This window comes from Plecotus auritus, assembly GCF_963455305.1.
Source record: "Plecotus auritus genome assembly, chromosome: 7".
Classification (NCBI taxonomy): domain Eukaryota; kingdom Metazoa; phylum Chordata; class Mammalia; order Chiroptera; family Vespertilionidae; genus Plecotus; species Plecotus auritus.
In genome coordinates, this window is record NC_137774.1 from 49,612,655 (window position 1) to 49,636,830 (window position 24,176).

At 47.5% G+C, this 24,176-nt stretch overlaps 1 protein-coding gene across 6 annotated transcripts in view; it reads left to right on the top strand.

The window, feature by feature from the left end:
• Positions 1–24,176, top strand: part of ARHGAP44 (Rho GTPase activating protein 44) — a 175,804-nt gene that overhangs the window by 131,221 nt on the left and 20,407 nt on the right. For all 6 annotated transcript variants that reach the window (XM_080680636.1, XM_080680633.1, XM_080680637.1 and 3 more), the window contains exons 11-16: positions 9,608–9,719; positions 10,148–10,229; positions 15,147–15,227; positions 18,201–18,314; positions 18,971–19,062; positions 20,519–20,699. In XM_080680636.1, the coding sequence (XP_080536762.1) occupies positions 9,608–9,719; positions 10,148–10,229; positions 15,147–15,227; positions 18,201–18,314; positions 18,971–19,062; positions 20,519–20,699 (662 nt within the window). The remainder of the gene's footprint in view (positions 1–9,607; positions 9,720–10,147; positions 10,230–15,146; positions 15,228–18,200; positions 18,315–18,970; positions 19,063–20,518; positions 20,700–24,176) is intronic.

A 24,176-nucleotide genomic window follows, 5' to 3' on the forward strand; every position in this document is an offset into this window, starting at 1 on the left:
TTGAAGAACAGAAGTCAGGTGAGCTGGCATCTCCTGTCTCATCTCCTGACTCTGGGCCTCTCTGCCTCACATCAGACCTTCTCTACCTCACTTTAATCCTTCCCTACTTTGCATCAGCAGATATGTTAGTAACAACTGCACTCTGGTTTCCTCAACAGAGTAAAGCCCTATTTCTGCCCAGCCACAGCCTCGTGCTCCTCCCCTCAGCTCTTTGGGTTTATTTTCTGTGTCCCCAATTTCTTAAGATAACTCAGCATTTCTGAGTCTGCATCCCCCCCGCCACTCACTCCTCCTTTCCTGGACTCACTATCTGAACAGTCACGTTCTCCTCCCGTTTTTATGTGTCTCTCAATGGAACAGTCTTCTCAGTTACACAGTCAAAAACCTGAAGCCGTGCTTGGCGACTCTGCTTCCTTCTCCTGGCCTGTCCATTGCCCAGTGCGATTCTCTTCCTGCGTGTCTGTGTGTGTCCAGCGCGTCCTAACATCTCCTGGGAGCTATGGCTACTGTCTGCATCATGGCAGCTGCACTTGCTATCTAACCCGACACATTTAGGAGCTTCCTCGCATGTATGCCAGAGATCTCCGGGCATCTGTCTGCCTGTACTAAGAAGGGAGTGACTGACCTCAGCAGACCCCAACTCAGACCAGCAACATTTTCTCCTAAAGAAATTTGGGAATTGGGGACCCTCCGTGTAAAGTAGCCAGGAGAGCCTCTGCCAGGAGGGTTGCATCCCAGAATGCAAGGAGCTGAGAAGGTGAAACAGAAACCACAAGGTCTTCAACCCATGTCCAACTTCCTGTCTGGGACCTGGGGTTCCTTTCCAAGTCTGACCTGTGTCTGTCTCCTCTCCACATACCCCTGGCCTCTTCTCTTTCTCTTCCTAGTTCACGTTAACTCTGCAGGAGGTAGGGGTTTCACTTGAAAAGGATGACAGCAACTCAAAAATAAGACTGATGCCATGACAGCATAGCTCAGTGGTTGAGGGTCGACCTGTGAACCAGGAGGTCATGGTTCAATTCCCAGTCAGGGCATATGCCTGGGTTGTGGGTTCGATCCCCAGTGTGGGGCATCCAGGAGGCAACTGATCAATGATTCTCTCTCATCATTGATGTTTCTATCTCTCTCTCCCTCTCCCTTCCTCTGAAATCAATAAACATGTATTTTTTTAAGTAACTCTGAGAACAGAACATGAGGGGCTGAAGGGAGCATCCCTCCCTCAAACACCATTCTGTCTGCCATCCCCTGAGGACACAGGCTTCATTTGGATCTAAAAGTATAGCCCTGGAGAAATTAAAAATGGCAGTGGAGTAAGTGGATGCTGCATGGATATGTTCCTAGAACCAAACTGGAATTACAACTAAAATACAGAAAAACTTCTGGAGTAATCAACTGAAGACTCATTGGAGAGAACCCTGATAACTGAGGACAGAAAGTGGAGACCACATAGAGACTGACAATTGCTAATTAGGCAGTTTTGCCTGGGGGAAAGACAGCTGACCCACCCTATTAGAAAGCACCTTGCCCCAAGGTGTGGAGTTGCTGAGGCCCATTAAGAGACTGATAATAACTATTAGCCTCTAGGCAGAAGCAAACCCCAACTGTTAGGAAAAACTCTCTTCACACTTGTGGACCATTGCCTGAGGGCAATTCAGGACTAAATCCAATCAGTCTGCAAACAGAGGTGGTCTCTGGAGGCTTTGACTCTTTGCCTGATCTAATTAGACAAAAACAGCCTCTGACACTCCCCTGCACTAGAGACTGGGAGTCATAGCAGATCTACCTAATACATATTCACAAATCCAAATAGGCAGCCAAAATGAGAAGACAAAGAAACAACCCCTAGATGAAAGAACAAGAGAATTCTCCAGAAGAGCTAAATGGAGTGGAGATCAGAAATTTATCTGATATAGAGTTCAGAATAATTATGGTAAAGATGCTCAACAGCATGAGAAAAGATATAGTAACTATGAAAACAGAAGTAAAGAATGACATAGAACAAATAAAGAACATGTTGGAAGGAATACACAGCAGATTAGGGGAAACTGAGGATGGGATCAGTGAATTAGAAGACAGAGTTGAAAAAATCAATCAGAGAACCACAGAGAAAAACAATTAAGAAACAGGAGGACAGCTTAAGGGAGCTGTGGGACAACATGAAATGTTTCCATATTCGCATAACAGGAGTGCCAGAAGAGGCAGAGAGAAAAAAGGGGATAGAGAATGTGTTTGAAGAAATAATGGCAGAAAATTTCCTTAACCTGTTGAAGGAAGTCACACAAGTTCAATAGACACAGAGAACCCCAAACAAGAAGAACCAAACAGGCCCACACCCAGACACATCATAATTAAAATGCCAAAATTAATGGCAAAGAGAGAATCTTCGAGGCAGCAAGAGAAAAGCAAACTGTTACCTACAAAGGAGCTCCCATAAGTCTGACACCTGATTTCTCATCAGAAACTCTACAGACCAGAAGGGAATGAAGTACTGAAGGTAATGAAAAGCAAAGATCTGAAACCGAGATTACTATATCCAGAAAGGCTATCATTAAAAATAGATGGTTAAATAAAGAGCTTCTCAGACAAATAAAGACTAAAGGAGTTTATCACTACCAAGCTAGCATTACAAAAAATGCTAAAGGGACTGCTGTAATGAAAAGAAACAGAGAGACAGACAAACCTAGGCATACAGAATTAAAATGGCAATAAGTAAGTACCTATCAATAATACCCCTAACTGTAAATGGATTAAGTGCTCCAATCAAAAGGTATAGGGTAGCTTAATGGATACAAAAAACATGACCCAACTATATGCTGTCTACAAGAGACCCACCTCAGAACAAAAGACTCACACTGGATGAGTGTAAAGGGTTGAAAAAATGTTTTACATTGCAAATGGAAAAGAAACAAAAGCTGGGGTAGCAATACTCATATCTAATAAAACAGACTTCAAAAATGAAGGCCATCTCAAGAGACAACAAAGATGACTACATAAAACTAAAGGGATCAATCCAGCAAGAGGATATAATCCTGATAAACATATATGCACCCAATATAGCAGCATCTAAATATATTTAAAACAAACAAACAAACTTCTAGAGGACTTTAAGGGAGAGATTGACAACAACACAGTTATAGTAGGGGACTTTAACACCCCTCTGACTTCACTGGATAGATCTTCCAGACAAAAGCTTAACAAGGAAACAGTGATTCTAAAGGACACACTGGGTCAGTCAGATTTAATTGACATTTATAGAACATTTCACCTCAAAGCTGCAGAAGATACATTCTTCTCAAGTGCACATGGGTCATTCACAAAGATAGACCACATGTTAGGAAACAAAACAAGTCTCTACAAGTTGAAGAAGATTGAAATAATATCAAGCATCTTCTCAGATCACAGTGGAATGAAATTAGAAATCAACTACAGTAAAAACACCCAAAAACATAAAGGCTAAATAGCATGTTATTAAACAACTAGAGGCCCAGTGCATGAATTTGTGCATGGGTGGGGGCTGGGCCCATCGGGCTGGACCAGCTGCGGGGAGGGGCCACGGGAGGTTGGCAGGCTGGTTCTGTCCCCGTTTGGGGTGGGAGGAGCCGGCCGGGGAGAGGGGCCGCAGGCAGTTGGCCAGCCGGCCCAGCTTCCAGTTGAACTCCCAGTTGAGGGGACAATTTGCATATTAGTCATTTATTATATAGGACTAAAGGCCTGGTACATGAAATTCATGAACAGGTGCAGTCCCTAGGCCTGGCCGGCAATCGAAGTGCGAGCATCTGGCATGGAAGGGCAGGTCCCAGCTGACCTCTGGGTCCTGGGCAGCACCTGGGCCTCTGGGCCCCCAAGTGCACCCCTCTGCCTGAGTCATCGGGCCCATGCCCAGCTCCCTCAGTGCCTGGGAGCTAGACGGCAGCCCCGCCCCCCACTGCCACCATTGTTCACCATCTGCAGGGCAATCGGGCTCCTGCCCAACTCCCTCTGTCCCTGCCCTCCACTGCTGGTCACTGTCTACAGGGCTCCCGTCTTGACCTGGTGCCATCCACTCACCTGCTCCACTATCCCACTGCTTTACCACTCTCATCAGGGCCAGTAATGCCTCCACTGCCGCCTGCTGCCAGCGCCATGTCGTCGATGCCTGTCATGTTCCGCGCCACCCCCTGGTGATCAGCACACATCATAGCGAGTGGTCGAACTCCCAGTCAAGCTCTCAGTTGAGGGGACAATTTGCATATTAGGCTTTTATTACATAGGATGAATGGGTTACCAATGAAATCAAGAAAGAAATGAAAAACTTGCTGGAAACAAATGAAAATAAACACACAACAACCCAAAATCTCAGGGACACAGCAAAAGCACTTTTGAGAAGGAAATTCATAGCACTATAGGCCTACCTCAAAAACAAGAAAAATTAACCCTACAACTTAAAGAACTAGAAAGAGAACAACAAGAAAAGCCCAGAGTAAGTAGAAGGAAGGAAATAATAAAGATTAGAACAGAAATAAATGACATAGAGACTTTAAAAAAACAATACAAAAAATCAGTGAAACTAAGAACTAGTTCTTTGAAAAGATAAACAAGAGTAATGAATCATTAGCCAGACTCATCAAGAAAGAGAGGACTCAAATAAAATCAGAAATGAAAGCGGAGAAGTAACCACCAACACCACAGAAATATAAAGGATTGTAAAAAAGCACTATGAACAACTATATGACAACAAACTGGACAATGTGAATGAAATGGAAAAATTCCTAGAAAAATACAGTCTCCCAAAACTAAATCAGGAGGAATCAGAAAACCTGAATAGACCAATAACAACTGATGAAATAGAAGCAGTAATCAAAAAACTCCCAGCAAACAAAAGTCCAAGTCCGGATGGCTTCACAGGGGTGTTTCACCAAACATTCAAAGAAGAACTAACACCTATACTCCCCAACTATTCCAAAATTCCAAGAGGAAGGAACATTTCCCAGCTCTTTTTATGAGGCCAGCATTATCCTAATTCCAAAAGCAAATAAAGACACTACAAAGAAAAGGAATTACAGGCTAATATCCCTGATGAACTTAGATGCTAAAGTCTTCAGCAAGATATTAGCAAATTGGATCCAGCAATATATTAGAAAGATCATACTAGTACACCATGACCAAGTGGGATTTATCCCGGGGATGCAAGGCTGGTACAATATTTGCAAATCAATAAACATGATACGTCACATAAATTGAGAGACAAAAATCACATGATCATATCAATAAATGCTGAAAAAGCATTTGACAAAATCCAACACTTATTTTTGATTAAAAAATAAACTCTTAGGGAATAAAGGCCATATATGACAAACCTACAGCCAACATCATACTCAATGGGCAACCTCTAAAAGCATTTCCCCTAGGCCAGTGTTGTACATTCATCCCCAACAACATAGCTCCAGACAGAATCATCACTAAGGCCCTACAGGGACTAGCAGCTTTAGCTAATGAGTTAGCTGAGAATTCTGGAACTGGGATCCTTTCTCCAATTTACTAGAGCAGTATTTCGGAGAATGGGAGGGAATGATGGTATCTATATTCTCCTCTTTGATAATCGATCAGGTTAGGAGTTATACTAATGGGATGTTGTATCATCTTATGTATGAGGGGTCTTATTGAAAGGGTAATTGAAACCCCATTGACCAAATCTGTAATAATCTACATTAATAAAAGAGTAAGATGCAAATTGACCATATCTTCACAATGCATGCCCATCAACCCATCAGGAACGAGTATGCAAATTAACCCAACAAATATAGCAGGTTAATTTGCATACACAGGCACCAAGTGGCCAGGGGCAGGGTGGGACGCAGGCGCTCTGCACCTCCCCAGCTGCTTCGGGCCTCTGGGCAGCATGGGAAGGCAGAAAGGCAGCTCTGTGCCAGAGTGTAAAGGTGGCTCTGGCCGCAGCGAAGGCGGTGCCGGCAGCCAGGAGAAGGAAGGCCCATTCTTGCACAAATCTTTGTGCATCGGGCCTCTAGTAGAAACATAATATGCTAATTAGACCAAATGTCCTTCCTTCTGGACAAAGCCGCAGTGGGCAGGGGCCGAGGCAGAGGCGGCAGAGGACCCCAGCTGCAGCGGTGGGCGGGGGCCAGGGCCACGGCCCTTGCATGAATTACGTGCATCGGGCCTCTAGTAGCAAAATAATCTTCTCCTACACACTGCAGAGCATGAAAATCAACTAATGTTAACCGAGTTTGAAGAGTTAAATGAGAAAAGGGGGGAATTGTGAGAATAAGCAAGTAATCTTTCCTGTCAAAGAAAGAAGTTTAGGCAGCCACCATTTTGGGTCATGTGATTTGGCAACTGCCATTTTGGCTCCTGTGATGTGCAGCTTCCCTGGGGACTGCCATTTTGAAACAGCAAAGGTCAGCCCCTTCCTTTAAATTAGCCAATCGCGCAAGAGTGTGGGCCTAAGCTCTTCCAATTAAGAGTGAGAGACAGATGACGTTCATCAGGCATAAAAGCCTGAACAGACAGCCCGCTCAGTGTGTGTGTGCTCCCAGATCATATGCATGCACACCCTCCTGAAGGAGTAAAGATATTTGCCTTGCATAAAAATAATAAAATAAAATAAAATAAAGTAAAGTAAAATAAAATAAAAGCATTTCCCCTAAGAATAGGAACAAGACAGGGATGCCCACTTTCACCACACCTGTTCGAAATAGTACTGGAAGTGCTAGCCATCACAATCAGACAAGAAGAAGAAATAAAAGACAGTCAAATTGCAAAGGAGGAAATAAAACTCTCATTATTTGCAGATGACATAATATTGTACGTAGAAAACCCTAAAGACTCCACCAAAAAACTACTAGATTTAATAAATGAATTTGGCACTGTAGCAGGATACAAAATCAACACGCAAACATTGACAGCTTTTTCATACACCAACTAGAGGCCTGGTGCATGGATTCGTGCACCGGTGGGGTCCCTCAGCCTGGCCTGTACCCTTTCACAATCCGGGACCCCTTGGGGGATGTTGGAGTGCCAGTTTTGGCCTGATCCCTGCAGGCCAGGTGGCAGGTGGCCAGAGAGGAGCCCGAGCCCTGGCCAGGCACCACGCCACTCTCACTCATCCCGGCCCTGCTGCGCCTACTGCTGCCACTTGGTAGCGCTGCCGTGGAGGCGGGAAAGACTCATGTCACCGCAGCTGTGCTTGGCAGCTGTGAGCCCGGCATATGCTGCCCATCGGTCAGCTGAGTGGTGCTCCTGCTGTGGGAGCACATTGACCACCAGGGGGCTGTTCCTGCATTGAGCATCTGCCCCCTGGTGGTCAGTGCATGTCACAATGACCGGTCAACCAGTCGTTCAGTCATACACATATATATGTAATGAATTTTCAGAAAGAGAAATTAATCCCATTACCATTACAACAAAAAAATTAAGATATTTAGGAATAAACTAACCAAGGAGGCAAAAGACCTGTTCTCTGAAAACTACAGGATGTTGAAAAAAAGAGAATAAGATATATGCAAGTGGAAGAATATGCCATGTTCATGGATTGGTAGAACCAACATCATTAAAATGTCCATACTACCCAAGGAAATCTACAATTTCAATGCAATTCCTATTAAAATACCAACAGCATATTTCACAGATCTAGAACAAATACTCCAAGAATTTATATGGAACCAAAAAAGACCCCAAATAGCTGTAGCAATTTTGAGAAAGAAAAACAAAGTTGGAGGAATCACAATATCAGATTTCAAGTTATACTACAAAGCCATTGTAATCAAAACAGCCTGGTAGTGGCAAAAGAACAGGCATATAGATCAATGAAAACAACAGAGACCCCCAGAAATTGACCCAAGCCATTATGCTCAGTTAATATTGGACAAAGGAGGCAAGAACATACAATGGAGTGAAGATAGTCTCTTCAATAATTGATGTTGGGAAAATTGGACTTAGGTATGCAAAAAACAACAACAATGAAATTAGACCACCAACTTATACCAAACACAAGAATAAACTCAAAATGGATAAAAAGACTTTAAGTCATGAAATCATAGAAGTCCAAGGACAAACCATAGGCCTCAAATATCAGACATCTCTCATAGCAATATGCTTACGGATACATCTCCTAGGGCAAAGGAAACTAAGGAGAAAGTAAACAAATGGGACTACATCAAAATAAAAAGCTTCTGAATAGCAAAAGGAACCATCAACAAAACGAAAAGGGAGCCCACTGTATGGGAGAACATATTTGGCAATGATACATCTGGTAAAGGGTTAATATTCAAAATACATAAGGAACTCATACAACTTAACAGAAGGAAGATAATCCAATTAAAAAATGGGCAGGGACCTAAATAGACACTTCTCCAAAGTGGATATACAGAAGGCCAAGACACATATAAAAAAATGTTCAAAGTCACTGATCATCAGAGATATGCAAATTAAAACGACAATGAGATATCACCTCACACCTGTCAGAATGGCTACCATCAACAATTCAACAAATGACAAGTGCTGGCGAAGGTGTGGAGATAAGGAAACCCTAGTACACTGCTGGTGGGAATGCAGACTGGTATAGCCATTATGGAAAACAGTATGGAGTTTCCTCAAAAATTTAAATATGGAACTGCCATTTGACCCAGTGACCCCACTTCTAGGAATATATCCTAAGAAGCCCAAAAAAACAATCAGAAAGAATGTATGCACCCTTATGTTCATAGCGTCACAAATTACAATAGCTAAGATCTGGAAACTGCCCAAGTGCCCATCAGTAGATGAGTGGATAAAAAAGCTGTGGTACATTTACACCATGGGATACTGTGCAGCTGTAAAAAAGAATAATCCCTTACCCTTTGAGACAGCACGGAGGGACTTGGAGAGTATCATGCTAAGTGAAATAAGTCAATCAGAGAAAGACAAGTATCACATGATCTCACTCATATGTGGAATCTAAATAACAAAATAAACTGATAAACAGAGTGGATCCAGAAACATGGAAACATGGAACAGAGTGTGGAATCTCAGAGGGAAGGTGGGGGTGGGTGGGTGGGTGGGAAGTGATCAACCAAAGACCTTGTATGTATATATGCATAACCTATGAACACGGACAATTAGGTGGTGAAAGCCTGGGGTGGGGGGCGAGGATGGGCTGGAGGGCATTAATGTGGGGGTAAGGGGGACATATGTAATACTTTCAACAATAAAGATTTTAAAAATAAAATAAAAGTATAGTCCTGTGTCTCCCACACACATGCACCTGTAGCTCTGTCACATCTGAATTCCCATACCTCCCCTAATCTAATTAGGTCTCAGTCAAATTCTTTTCCAAAATCTATCTTCAAAACACAAGAACAAGAAAACTGGGTGCCCAAGTTTCTTTTTTTCAACAAATACTGAGACAGAACAGTGAGTCACCTATAGTAGGCCCCAGGGACAGGACAATGGGCCAGGCCCAGGTCCTGCTCAGCAGTAACATTTAGGAAACAGTGGCCACAGTGTTGACAGTGGTGCTGGGAAACGCACCCAGGAGAGTGTGGCACAAAGGAGTGGGCAGACTTGCTGTCTGTTGGTTTTGCTTCTGTGCCCGAGTTTCAGGGCTGCCCACTGACCTCTGGCCTCTTGGCAGGGACTCTTCCGAGTGGCTCCCTCCGCCTCCAAGCTGAAGAAGCTGAAAGCCGCCCTGGACTGCTGTGTGGTGGACGTGCAGGAGTACTCAGCAGACCCCCACGCGATCGCAGGTGGGTGCCCACAGCCCCTAGACAAGATGCTCCCTCATGCTGTAGAAGCTCACAGGGAAGAGAGAGCATGGAGGGTGTGTGACCATGTGTCAGACACTGAAGCCCGTGGCTTCCTGACATGCTTTAGATATGTCCACGAGGGCCAGTGTTAGGCCTGGTTGCTCTGACCCTTGAGGGAATGTTTCCCCTGTGTGCCAGCAGACGATGAGAGAGTGGTAGCAATCAGAGGCCAAGAGGCCAATGCCCTCGCCAGCCCAGGCCCCATTGCCTTGCCAGCGCCTTGGGTCCACTCCCGTGGGAAGCCACCATTGGATGCTATCTGGGTCAGGGAGCCCGTCCTAGGTGTAACTTCCGTGGGTAATGCCGGCTGGTGGTGCTTGTCTCTGCCATTCAAAGTGGCTCATGGCCAATATTGTATTCATGCCCAGGAGCTTTGAAATCTTACCTCCGAGAGTTGCCAGAACCTCTTATGACCTTTGAACTCTATGACGAGTGGATTCAGGCTTCCAAGTGAGTACACCACATTTTGGAGTGGCTTGTGGGTTGGAGTTTCTCTGGAAGTATTTGGTGAAATTATGAAAGCATGTAGCCTATGGTCCAGCAGCTCCTTTCTCAGTATCTATCATGCAGAAACACCTGCCATGCTTGTACAGGTGCCCTTAGAGGCATATGCAGGAACCTGGATTGCAGCATTTGCTGAAATAGCAAAAGCCTAAAAGTTACTAAATAAATGTTCATTGGTAGTGGGTGGGGAGTGGCTGAATAAACTGTGGTATGTCTACATGGTGACATACTCTGCAGCAGTCAAAACATAGGTAGAACTATTCATGCTATCATGAAAAGGCACAAAGATTTATTATTGAGTGAAATCAAGCAAGTTAACAGGCAGCTATGATATTCCATTGTTGTAAAAAGAAGAAAAGCACTAAAAACAACACAGTTTTAAGAGTGGCTCTTTGTATGTGTAAATGCATGAAAGAAAGTCTGGAAGGGCTCACACAGAGGTAGTGATTCCCTCTGGAGTGTCACAGCAGTCCTTAAGCTGTCTCTGATAGATAAAAATATTTTACTAACAATAACCACTATAAACACATAAAATCTGGGTGAGGACATATTCCACCCTCCGGAAGATGAGCCCGAGGGAGGGCCCAGCGGGAGGGGACAGGACAGCACCTGAGGCTCCAGTTGTGTTGGGAAGAGAGGAAATACAAAGAGCAGGCGAAGCCACAGCCAGCTGCCTTCCTCCCGTGGCACATGCATTAGTATCGGCCATGGGAAGAGCTACCGCAATAAATGCTGTTATTTGGAGGACTGGGTTTTAGTGAGTAAATGGCACTGCTGGTGAGGAACCAGGACGACTGCCAGCAGAGAGGAGGAGTTAGAGACGCACAGGAAGAAAAGATGGGGGAGAGCATATTATGAGAGCAGGACTCAGCCCAGTGCCTGGGAAAGGACGTGATTTCTGGAGGTCTCTAGCGTGGGAGTTAGTCGTAAGGAGCAGCCAGCATCGTGCCAGAAAGAACACTGGAGAGTGCACCTGCTCCGTAAGAACTGGGCTGGACGAGGAGCCCGCGGGTCTGGAGTGAAGACTGGCTGGTGTGTGTGGAGGTAGAGGAAGGTGCTCCAGTCATGGTGCATCGCACTGTTTGTTTCCATGACGTCCTGGAGGTCAAGCACTTTCAAAGGCTGGCTGAACATATGGTGTTCTTGTATCTCATTGTGGAGAAGTGTGGGGTTCCGTGATGGTAGTAATAATCATAGGGGATACTATTTGCTGAGTGATTTTTAGAGACTTGGCCTTGTTCTAAGCTCGTTATATGTTTTTAATTCATCTAATTCCACATTATGAAGTGGGTTGTACTGTTTCTCCCATTTTCCAGATGAGGAAGTTGAGTCACGGGGCAGGTATGTAATGACAGGTTACTTGCTGTCTAATAAATAACAGAATGAGGATCTGGTTCCAGTACCCAGGTGGTTAGCCATGGCCCCTGAGGCCTCTCTAGAGGTCCTGGGGTGAAGATCTAGAACAGCACTGTGGTCCTGGGGCAAAGATCTAGAACAGCACTGTGGTCCTGGGGTGAGGATCTAGAGCGGCACTGTGGTCCTGGGGTGAAGATCTAGAACAGCACTGTGGTCCTGGGGCAAAGATCTAGAACAGCACTGTGGTCCTGGGGCAAAGATCTAGAACAGCACTGTGGTCCTGGGGTAAGGATCTAGAGCGGCACTGTGGTCCTGGGGTGAAGATCTAGAACAGCACTGTGGTCCTGGGGCAAAGATCTAGAACAGCACTGTGGTCCTGGAGCAAAGATCTAGAACAGCACTGTGGTCCTGGGGCAAAGATCTAGAGCAGCACTGTGGTCCTGGGGTGAGGATCTAGAGCGGCACTGTGGTATTGGGGTGAGGATCTAGAGTGGCACTGTGGTCCTGGGGTGAGGATCTAGAACAGCCCTGTGGTCCTGGGGCAAAGATCTAGAACAGCACTGTGGTCCTAGGGTGAGGATCTAGAGCGCACTGTGGTCCTGGGGTGAAGATCTAGAGCGGCACTGTGATATTGGGGTGAGGATCTAGAGTGGCACTGTGGTATTGGGGTGAGGATCTAGAGTGGCATGGTGGTATTGGGGTGAGGATCTAGAGTGTCACTGTGGTATTGGGGTGAGGATCTAGAGTGGCACTCTGGTATTGGGGTGAGGATCTAGAGTGGCACTGTGGTCCTGGGGTGAGGATCTAGAGTGGCACTGTGGTATTGGGGTGAGGATCTAGAGCGGCACTGTGGTATTGGGGCGAGGATCTAGAGCGGCACTGTGGTCCTCCAGTGAAGGAGAGTGAGAACATATCCTCTGATGGGAATTCCCTTTTAGTTAATGTCTAAGGGTCTTGGTGATGCAAAGCTAGAGAAAGGGAAGTTGCCTGTGCTTCAGGGTCTGAGGACAATCCTCCCACCTCATTTGTGAAGGTGGGTCTCATAGGAAATAGGAAGGATCCTGAAGCCTCAGAGCTCAGTGTCTGGGAACCAAGGAAAAGGAAGGACTGTGTATCCTGCCTTAAAGATTGTGATATGCTCACACTCTCCAAAGAAAGTAATTTTGTCTGGAACTGGCATTTCCAGCCCTCTGTGTACATTAGTTTCCTGGGAAGCTTTAAAAAGATCCCAATGCCTGGACCTTTTTTCCCCAGAGATTCTGATTTCATTGGTTGGGCTCCTTGTTTAAAAACTCCCAAGGCTGTTGGGTTGATAACCATTGACCTCTGATGAAGCGGAGTCTCACGAATGAGCCACACTAACCCTAACTAACAGGAATGCTGCCTGCTCTGTGGGGATGGGGCAGCCAGGAGTTGGAGGTGGAGCCAGGGAAGCCGCGGAAACGTCAGTTAGGGATTGCAGAACACTGCAGGGTGGCCTGTACCTCAGAGGACACAACTTTGCAAGCCACGTAAGTGAAGTGCTTCCACGCTGGAGTCTAGGATGCAAGGACTGAGGCTGCAGTCATGTCCTTCCACAGGATGGACATGCCTCACTTTCGCACTGGCCGTTCTCTCTGAAGCAGGTGTCCTGAAACCTTTGCCCCAGTGCCCCTTCTGGTTATGTGGGCCCTGCCTTAAATGTAACCTCAGAAAGGCCTGTCTGACAACCCCAAGGTAAAGCAGCCAGCAGTCGCCATGAGTCCCATCTGTGTTCGTTGTCCCGGGACCTGACTGCCTGGCTCAGGCTGTGTGTGTATAGCCAGTTACCTCGTAAGCTTTGAGAGCAAGGACCTCGTGGCTGACCACTGCCTCCCACCCTCAGGACAGAGCCTGACGTGCAGGAAGTGCTCAGTGTGTGTTTGCTGATTTTTATTGAATGAAAGGTCTTCGCAGCATCTGCTTTTCACCTTAGAAAGGACTGAGGAGCAGGACCGAGAATGGGGTTTGGTGCCCCAGGAAGCGCTCAGCTGCTGAAGGCGAGAGTGGAGGCAGCAGCCACAGTGGCTGCAGAGCCTGACATTGACCGAGAAATGAGCACTTTGTACAATTCTCCTTTAAAGCACTCACACTTAGGGATCGTCAGGACTGTGCAGGGTGGCCTGTAACTCAAGGGACATGACTTTGCAGGCTACATAACTAAGAGACTAGAAAGTTCTTACTAATCCCATTTACCGTGGGGGACATGAGGTTCACAAATGAAATCCTTGGCACATGGTCACAGGAGGGTGGAACTAGGATGCCCTCTCTGGCCAGCCTTTGGTCAAAGGGACAGGAGCTGTTACCTTTCCATTTCTTACTGGGAGGCGTGGCTTTCATGTCAGGTTCCCAGCAGAGGTTCCATTTGGAGTGTTTCCCTCTCCCTCTGGCTGAACCATGGTCGGGATCCGTGGGAGGGCCTCTGGGCACTTCGCATGTGGGTGACCGCCACCCTCCCCACCTCCCGACCCAGGCACTAGTCAAGGGCTCAGAGCCAGGGCCTCGCCAGCTAGTGTTTCCTTTGTTTTTCTGAGCATAAGGCCTTCGGAACCATGTAGGCCTTGATGTAGATTTTCATGAAAAGTACATAAAAAGTGTAACCCTATGAGCAATTTCTATTCATTCTCAGAGGGCTTATGAATAAAGAAACCCTTCGAGCAAATCTTTTCGTATAGTGGAGAAACCATTGTTCATGCGAATTACCCATCTCTGAGTTACGTCTGGATAGATCATATTCCTTATTTCCATGAGTCATTCTCTTGTTCAGAAGGGACTCACTGAATGTCATTAAATAATATTCGTTGAACTGAACAGTAAGCTGCCACCATGGTGTGGACGTGGTTGAACTTCCACCGTGCTCCCGGGGTGAAGGAGAGGGAGAAAGTGTCCTTGGTGGAAGCTGTCCCTTTTACTCACTGCATGTCTATGTCACCTTGGTGATACGAAGCTAGAGAAGGGAAGGACGCCTTTGCTTCAGGATCTGAGAGACAGTCCTCCACCCTCACTTGTAGAGGTGCGTCTCACAGGAAACAGGAACTAGGAAGGATCCTGAGGCCTCAGAGCTCAGAGTCTTGGAACCAGGAAAAGTAAGGACTTCTTCCTGCCCCGGGAGGGTGTGTGGGTCCTGCTTGGTGCCAAGTGCCCTGGTTTCTGGGCCAGAATCGCCCTCCTGACAACACCAGGCCCTGCCTACTGCAGAGCTCAGGTGTCTGGTCTCTGCCCTCCTGCCCCCACTGCTGCCTGGCACACATTCACCTGGACATGGGACGTGGGCAGAGGGAGTTTTGTTAAGACAGCACAGGACAAGACAGAAAGAGAACATAGAGGGGAGGTAATAGTAACCAAACATTTGAGTAGTCATAGCTTGCTGACACTCAGGCACGTGGTTAGCTCCTTATTCTCAAATATTACAGTGACCGGTTGATGTGGCTGCAAGGGAGACTGCAGTAAGTCATGCTCAACCAGTGGCTTTTCCTATTAATTCCTCAGCATCCAGGAGCAAGAAAAGAGGCTTCAGGCTCTGTGGAATGCTTGTGAAAAATTGCCCAAGGCCAATCACAGCAACATCCGGTGAGTGGACCCTGGAGACACTGGGTCAGTTATTCAAGCCACGGACACAGTTTCCCGGTTGGAGGTTGTGGTCACTAGCATGCACTGAATTTCATGGTGTCCAAAGCGTTAACATGCATGGTCTCTGTCTAGCCTCCACCAGCCCTGTGAAGTTGTTCGTTTCCATTTTGCAGATGAGGAAACAGGGCATATGAGTCCAGGGGTGGGTAAACTTTTTGACTCGAGGGCCACAATGGGTTCTTAAACTGGACCGGAGGGCCGGAACAAAAGCATGGATGGAGTGTTTGTGTGAACTAATATAAATTCAAAGTAAAGGAGCGGAGGGGAGAGCAAGAGAACCCTCCGCTCTTTCAGCTCCGCAGGCCGGATAGAACAGCTGAACGGGCCGGATCCGGCCCGCGGGCTGTAGTTTGCCCATGGCTGGCATATGACTTTGGAGGTTGCCTAACTAGCCATTGGCTAATTTAGTTAAGTTCTTTGATTTGCAAGGAGCAAAGATTAATGCAAGCTATTTCAAGGTATTGGGGATTTATTGCAAAGATGGGTGTTCATGGATACCCAGGAGAAGCTGAGCACACCTGGAGCTGCAGTGGGCAGGTATGTCCTGAGCTAGCCTGCAGGAAGGAGAGGCTGGGAGAATGTCCTCCAGCGCTCCACCCTTCACCAGCTATTTTAAACGCGTCCATCTCTCGCTTTTCTTGCGACCACCCGAGATGGGGTGGGGGACTTCCTGCTGCCGTGCAGATCTCTCCCTCCCCGGCTTCTGCTCCTTCACACTTTTGCTTCCTCATCACTTTATCTTGCCAGCACTGCTCCTGGCCCCACGCCTCTTCTCACGGTTTAGATACAGATTTTTAGCTTCAGCTCTTGCTGCCATCTGCCTGATTATTTCTGTTTCCTTGTGAAAAAAATCCCAATGGTGAGGTAAGGCAGATCCTCAAAAAATTAAACATAGAATTACCACTTGACGCAGCAATTCCACATCTGGCTGTGTAGACAATAGATTAGAAAGCAAAGACTTGCTCTGTACACCCATGTTCAGAGCCGCATTATTCACAACAGCCAAGAGGTGGAAACAAGCCACATGCCCCTCAGTGGATAAATGGGCCAACGAAATGCACATGCAATGCAATGTTCAGCCTTAAAAGGGGAGGAAATTCTGACACATGCTACAATGTGGATGAACCTTGAGGACATGGTGCTAAGTGGAAAAAAAAAACACACACACAAAAGAACAAATACTGCATGAGTCACTCATATGAGGCACCTAGAATGGTCACACTCTAGGTGCCTCATATGAGTAGGCTCCAAAGTGGGCTGGAGAATTCCAGTGGCTGTAGGGGAGGAGAATGGGAGGGTGTTGTTTAATGGTACAGAGTTTTAGTTTAGGGTGTTGGAAAGTTCTGGAGCTGGAGAGTGGTGATAGGTTCCTAAAAGTGTGAAAGTGCTTACTGCCACTAAATTACATACTTAAAAATAGTTAAATGGTGACTCATATATTTTACCACTATTAAAAAAAAAACAACAACGAAAGGGAGAATCAGATTGGTATAACACATTGAGTATTGCTGACCACAGCCGCGGCCGCCGGCAGCTGTGGGCTGGTTGCTCTCAGCTGGGCTGCGTTCTGGTCCAGGGTGTGGCCTCTTGGAGTGAGATATGGTCAGGAGAGGCTGGGACAGGGGCAGCTGAGTTCGCTGTTCGTGCCAGGCTTCCAGGAGCAAAGGGGCCTCAGGAACTGAGAGTACCTGAGAGTCCGGTAGAAAACGTGCCCCCAGGGTACTTGGCAGAGCCTGGCAGACTTTGGGTATGATTTGCCAGAGCTCTTTTTTTGTGCTTCATTTGTAAATAGCTTTCTTACTGGTTCTTTTTTTTTTTTTTTAATAATAGCTTTATTGAGATATAATTCACATATCATTATACCCTTTTAAAGCGTACAGTTCTGTGGGGGGTTTTGTATAACTATCACCACAACTAATTTTAAACATTTTCATCACCTCAGAAAGAAGCCCTATTCCCATTAACAGTCACTCCTCGTGTCCCCAGCCCAGCCCCTGGCAGCCCCCGACCTGCTTCCCACCCCCCCTCATCTGTGGATTTGCCTGTGCTGGATAGACCATGTAAACGGAATCATGCAACATGTGACCTTTCCTTTCTCAGCATGATGTTTTCAAGGTTCATCCATGTGGTAGCATGTGTCAGAGCTTCATTCCTTTTTACAGCTGAACTAGAGGCCCAATGCACGAAATGTGTGCAAGAGTAGGCCTGCCTTCCCCTGGCTGCTGGCACTGACTTCGCTCTGGCACCCAGGACCCGGGTTTCCCCCTCAGCCCTGGCTTCTTCCGGAAGGTCATCCGGTCTAATTAGCATATTACACTTTTATTATTATAGATAATATTTTGTTGTATGGAGAGACCACATTTTATGTATCCATATATCCCACATCTGACTCTACTGAGTAATGCTGCAAGTCTGTGTGGACCTGCTTCTCTTGGGCATATCCCTAGGAGTGGAATTGCTAGGTCGTATGCTGAGTCTTTAACTTTTTCTTCATTGGCTTTCTCCAGAAGACCCACTGAGGGGCTCCAAAGGGTCCAGGGATACACTCCAGGCCTGTAAATGCCCCTGACAATGACCCCTGGACACTTTGTTTCTCCCCTCTGCACACAGGGAGGATAGCAGGTGACAGAGATTTGAAATGAAGACGGAACTTTAGGCCATTTTATACTGAGTCCAGAGGAAGGATGGGGACTTTCTCTGGCCAGAGGTTGACATATAACAGTGATGTCTGAGTCTGTCTATTTTTGGAGCATTCCCATGTCCTGGTGCATGACGTGTCTTCATCATATTGCAGAATGTATGCGCCTCATTGTCAGTAAGCTATGCTACTCGAGAGAAGTTTCTACTCAGTGCTGGGGGAACATGCAGGTGGTGAACTCTTAGTTACAATTGGCCCTTCCTACTTCCTTTCAGATACTTGATCAAATTTTTATCAAAGCTGTCAGAATATCAAGATGTAAACAAGATGACTCCCAGTAACATAGCAATTGTGTTAGGACCCAACCTCCTGTGGCCACAAGCGGAAGGGTGAGTACAGGGAGTGTGGGCATTCGTGGGCTGCGGGCTGCAGGGTCAGGCCTTCCCTGACTCTCCCTCACCAGACTCGTTATTTCTCAAGGCAGATTTCCTTCCTGGCCTCCTCCCTGTTTAGGCTCAGGAGGAGGCCCAGGATTCTACAGATCTTTCCATTGGTCATCTCAGAGCTGCAGGTCTGCCAGGAGAGTCTCCTCCGAGCTAATCCAAGGCAGTGTCGGAGTGAGAGGGCAGGGGTCTGGCTGAGTGGGTGAGGCAGGCTCTTTTCGGCTGTCCTGACTCTGAAGAGCACGCATCCGGGGTCACGGCCCAGAGGGACCCAGGGGTCTCAGAGAAGAGCACGGAGCTGGGAGAGGAGACTGGCAGTTATGGGGATCACACCTCACATTGAAAAGAGCCCCCCACCTGCTGATGTGTGCAGCTTACTCACTCATTTCCTTACTCATGTCCTCCACGTCTCCTGTACGGAGGACTTCCGTGGGTGTCTTCATCCTGTGCTAGGGAAAGGGGTCCAGAAAGGTGAACCTCTTCTTCTTCCCAAGAGAAAGCTGCTCTGAGACCGAGATCTGCAGGCTCCTGGGCCAGGGCCCCTCATGCTGTGGGGCCGGGCCTCAGGGGATGACCGCCTGCGCTCTGCTCTGTGCATGCAGGAACATCACAGAGATGATGACCACGGTTTCGCTGCAGATTGTTGGAATCATCGAACCCATCATCCAGCATGCGGACTGGTTCTTCCCCGGGGGTACGTGGGGTGTCCAGTGGGGGAGGGGCGGCTGGGGAAGAGCAGGGTGTTGCTGCGAGTTCTGAACCTTTGAAATAAGTGTCACTGCCCAGAGGTGTGTGCTTGTTCTGTTTGTGCTGTGTTTTTAATCCCCTTACACACATACACATGCACGCGCACGCACACACACTCAGGTACAGGGTGGAATCACAGTAGGTTCCTACTCTCTGGCCTGAAGGTGTCCACGGCCTGACCAGCCATGACCATGGACTTTACTGGTCCAGCATCCACACCATGGTTTCCTTAAACCTGTGGATCCTGCAGTGCTGGTGCAGACAGGAAAGAGACCCTCTGCTTCCGGGGTGAGGGGAGGCTGAGACCAGAGGGAGGGGATCGCCTGGGTGCCGCCCTTTGTTCTTCTCGGCCTGTCCTCCGAGCGTGCCTCAGCATGTGAAGGTGGTCATGTTCTCTTTCGTGCCTGGTTCAAAGTCTGACTCTGAAGGCAGCTGCCCGCGGCGGGTTTTCCTCACCGTCCTCAGCCTGGGACCCTCGCGTCTGTGGCTCTCAGCTGATGGCTCTGAAGAAACAGCAGAGCTGCACTAAGCTGTGTCCCCTTTAGAAAAGGCTATCCTACCTTATGATTAGTAACATTTAAGGACATTTTATGCTAATGTTTTCGTGCTCTATCAGCGATGATCGATTAGTGCTGATCTAGCACTTTAGAAGTTAGTCTGTTTTGTTTCATGTGTTGTGACCGTGAGAGCTCTTAACTGCTCATCTTATAAGAGTTCTGTTAGTCACATAAAAAGCTGGGCGAGGGTAAGCAGTGAGGCTACAGCAATGCAGGAGAAAGGCATGGACAGCATGATGAACACGGCAGGATCTGTGATGAGCCATGCGTTACCTCTGCGGGCACACGGATGATGACCGGGAAAGGGTGGGTGAGCACTCCTGTGTCCATCTGCAGTCAACAGCCTGAGTGGCCCGAGTGAAATCTGCAGTTCTAACCCTTCTCCACTTCTCTCTTTAGTTTTCCAGAAAGACATTCTCATCGACAAATCATAATACTGCCCCTTATTTCCTTGTCTTGGCTGATGCCATAGGCCAGCACCCTGCCAGGGGTGTTAGATGTGAGGGGGCATGGCTCTTTCCTAATCTGATTAAGACCCTCTTCACCATGAGGGCTGCGTAGCTGATTTTGTGTTTTTTTTTTTCGGGAAGTATGCCTCTGTTTCCATTTCATTAAGTTTGTCTTTAATCACAAATGGAAATTGCTTTATTAAGTGCACTCATATTAACATGATAGGTGAGTTATCATATTACTGTTATGATGAGTTATATGAAGATGAACTAATATCAATAGATGGCCTAACATGGAACCATGGAACATTTTCTAGGTGTGAAGTAGGGAGAGGCCATCTGCTCCCCTCTCTCCTGCTGTGGATCATGTGACAGGCCCATTCTTTCTTCCTCACAGAGATAGAGTTCAACATCACGGGAAATTACGGGAGTCCGGTCCACGTGAACCACAATGCCAACTACAGCTCGATGCCCTCCCCAGACATGGACCCCGCCGACCGGCGCCAGCCCGAGCAGGCCCGCCGGCCCCTCAGCGTTGCCACAGATAACATGATGCTGGAGTTTTACAAAAAGGATGGGTATGAGCTGGAGTCCCTTTCTCCACATCGGGGTTGGAGAGGGAGGGCTGGGATGTAACCAAGAGCTGGATTGACAGGAAGGCTGCGCGCACTGGCAGCATTCAGTGACTGTGGCCTAAGCTGACCCTCAGCCTGACACTTTCATCCGCTCCTGGGCGAGCCGCTGGGCATGCTGCGCGGGTTGGGTCAGGGGCCGGGCAGGTGCAGCCCCAGAGCCAACAGCTGTGGTCAGCGACTGACTAGTTCTCAAAAGAAAGAAAAGTTGGTCAGCAAGGAGAGTTAAAAATACATATAAACTCTTCATTTTGACTTGAAATTCATCAATCTCAGTTCTCAAATGTTTGTTTATCTGATGCTAGGCCTGCTCAGTTGCACTCTGCAGCAAGTTACACAGTGCCTTGTTACCGTCTAACATGTTCCGTTTCCGTCTCTTTAAGCAAAGAGAAAACCTAATGCTTAAAGCCATCTGAGTGTAAAACCCTTGTAGATTTTTAAGATGTTTCCTTGTCTTTTATGATTATCACCTACACCTACTCTGATGCAGCTGTTTCAAGGCTCCTAAAAGCATTCCACTGAATTGCATAGGGGCGACCCTCTCACTGTCCTGTTAAATCAGCTTATATAACCTGTGATTGCCTCATATGATTCCCACAACAAGTGAAGTGGGCACGAGCAAGCTCATGACCAGCGCAGCTGGTTCGTGGTGAGCATCAGCTGCGGCAGCTAAACTGCATGGCCTCCCGGGGAGCAGCGAGCTGCAGGCGCCAGCTCGTGTGTCCTCCAGAAGGAACGGGTGCAATGCTTGGTCAAGCCAGTCTGCTGGGTAAACTGTGGTGAGGAGTTAAAAATGACTGTTGTAAAATAAAATTTAGCAACTGCTGCTGCAGAATAGACGGGAGCATAAAGCACCTATTGGGAATATCGGAAATTCCTACAGCAGAAAACGGGCAGCCCCCGTGGGGACTCCCGTGGGGACACTTTACACAGGTGAGCAGAAGCTCTGTTTGTCTGAAATGCGTGGGCCTACAGGACTTCAGAGGGAAGGTCACAACCCAGGAGTCTGGGGGCTGTGAGTCCTGCTTTTCACCCCTCTCCTCTCCCGAGTGGGAGGTGGCGCTGGGGACCTCTTCTTCATCCTGTGAGGGTGGAGGAGGGTTAGGAAAGCCAGGGTCCGCTTGTACCTGACCCGCCAGACATTTCACCTGGGAGGCCAGTGAGGGTTTATCTGATCTGTGTTGCTGTTGGCTGTTTTTATAGTTAGCAGGGAACGAAAAACTGGAAATCTTAGAAGTTGATGGGAGCAGAAGGGAATTTCTTAAATCGATAAAAAAGAGCATACTTAGACTCTGATCTTTGCATCATGGGGAGCGAGTCAGAAGCAGATGGAGACAGAGAGAGAGGAAGAGAGACAGAGAAGAGGAGAGAGCGCTAGCCAGCACATTGGAATTTGTTTTTAAAACTCGGTTACAGCCCTAGCTGGTTTTGCACAGTGGATAGAGTGTCAGCCTATGAACTGAAAGGTCCCAGGTTCGATTCCAGTCAAGGGCACATGCCCGGGTTGTGGGCTTGATCCCCAGTGAGGGACTTGCAGGAGGCAGCCCATCGTGGATGTTTCTATCTCTCTCTCCTTCTTCCTTCCTCTCTGAAATCAATAAAAAAAATATTTAAAATAAATAAATAAATAAAAATAAAAATAAACTCGGTTACTTTGTGCAGCATCGCTAGCTGAGGCATGCCCGGGAGAGTTGGTTCCGGTCCCAGCTGAGTTATGGAGAACTCACCTGCTCCCAGCTGTTTGTGCATCAGAGGTGTGCACACCTGTCTGTCTGTCACACCTTGTCCAGATTATGCCGAGAAGTTGTCCCCATGCAAGCTCAGGCATTCGGTCTGCTGGCTCCAGAGCAGGCAGATGTAGACACTGGAATGATGATTTTTAAGCAGATGCCCATCTCTGAGAAAATTCTCTTGCTCAAGAACTTTGTAAGTGATGTGCCCGTTCCGCATGACATTCTGATTGAAAGCCGAGAGTGCCGCCGTATGCTTAGGTGTGGAAGATGCACTGCGTAGATTATTGTACACAGAAGGAATATTTATGTACTTTAGACCTGGACTCACACTCTGAGTTAATTGCAGGGCCACCCCTGACTGTCTGAGGTGCAGGCGTGTGTTTCAGCTTGCATCAGCTTGTCGATGAGCAGTTCCTAACTAGCTGTGAGAGAAATGGAAACCTGAAGTCGTGACCATGTGTTTTAGGGGAGAGAAAAGGAATTTGTATCAGTTGAGTATCTGTGTTGTTTTAGCAATGTTAAGGGAAGTCTCCATATTTGTCCCCACTTCTGAGCTTTTAAAATCTTTGAGACACGTTTCAAAGTCTCCCAACTAACTCTGACCCCTTGAAGCACTGACGGCATTTACGTTATGGAGGGTTTTTGGTTAAAAAGAATATATTCAACTATAAGTCAATAACGTTGTTACTTAAAATAAAGATAAAAGATAATTTGGGGAAGAAAACTGGATAACACTTTGGGCTGATGGCTGTTACGTCCCAGACATCCTACAAGGTGGTTTATCCCCATGCCCAGCTTCTGGCTGGTCCCAACGCCTTTCCGACTCATGATGACACAGGATGCTGGTTTTCTTCAGCAAGTCCTGGGCTCACAGATACATTTTCATGATGTGGGAGGTACAACAATGCCCCTCCAAAGACTACAGGCCCTAAGCCCTGGAACCTATAGCAGGGGTCCTCAAACTTTTTAAACAGGGGGCCAGTTCACTGTCCCTCAGACCGTTGGAGGGCTGGACTATAGTTTAAAAAAAAAACAACTATGAACAAATTCCTATGCACACTGCGGGCCCGGGACAAGTCGGCTGCTAAGCAGGACAGGCAGCGGCACCCGGCGGGCCGGATAAATGTCCTTGGCGGGCCGCATGTGGCCCGCGGGCCGTAGTTTGAGGACGCCTGCTAAAAGTTACCTTATTGGGGGAAAGAGTCTTTGCAGATGTGATTAAAATGAGGATCTTGAAATAGGGAGGCTGCTCTGGGTTGTCAGGGAGGGCCCTGAGCACAACTGCCTGTATCACAGGAAGGCAGCAGGGGTCACACACACAGAGGAGGGGATGTGAAGGTGGGGCAGAGAGATTGGAAGATGTGGCCACAAGCCAACGAGTGCTGACAACCACCAACAGCTGGAAGGGCGAGGAAAGGCTTCTCCCCATGAGCCACTGCGAGGAGCCCAGCCCTGCTGACGCTTGATTCCCTGTGGACCCTGACTTTGGACTCCTGGCCTCCAGAACTGTGAGAAAATACATTTTGGTCGTTTGCCCACTTGGTGGTACTTGAGACGGCAACCACAGGGAGCTCTTCAGACATCTCTCTCCTGCAGCCACACCAACAGCTTCCTGGTGAAGAGGCAGCCGGTGTTCCGATTCTTCTCCCACTGAGGGCTGAGGCTAACTGCACTCCCTTCTCCTCAGAGC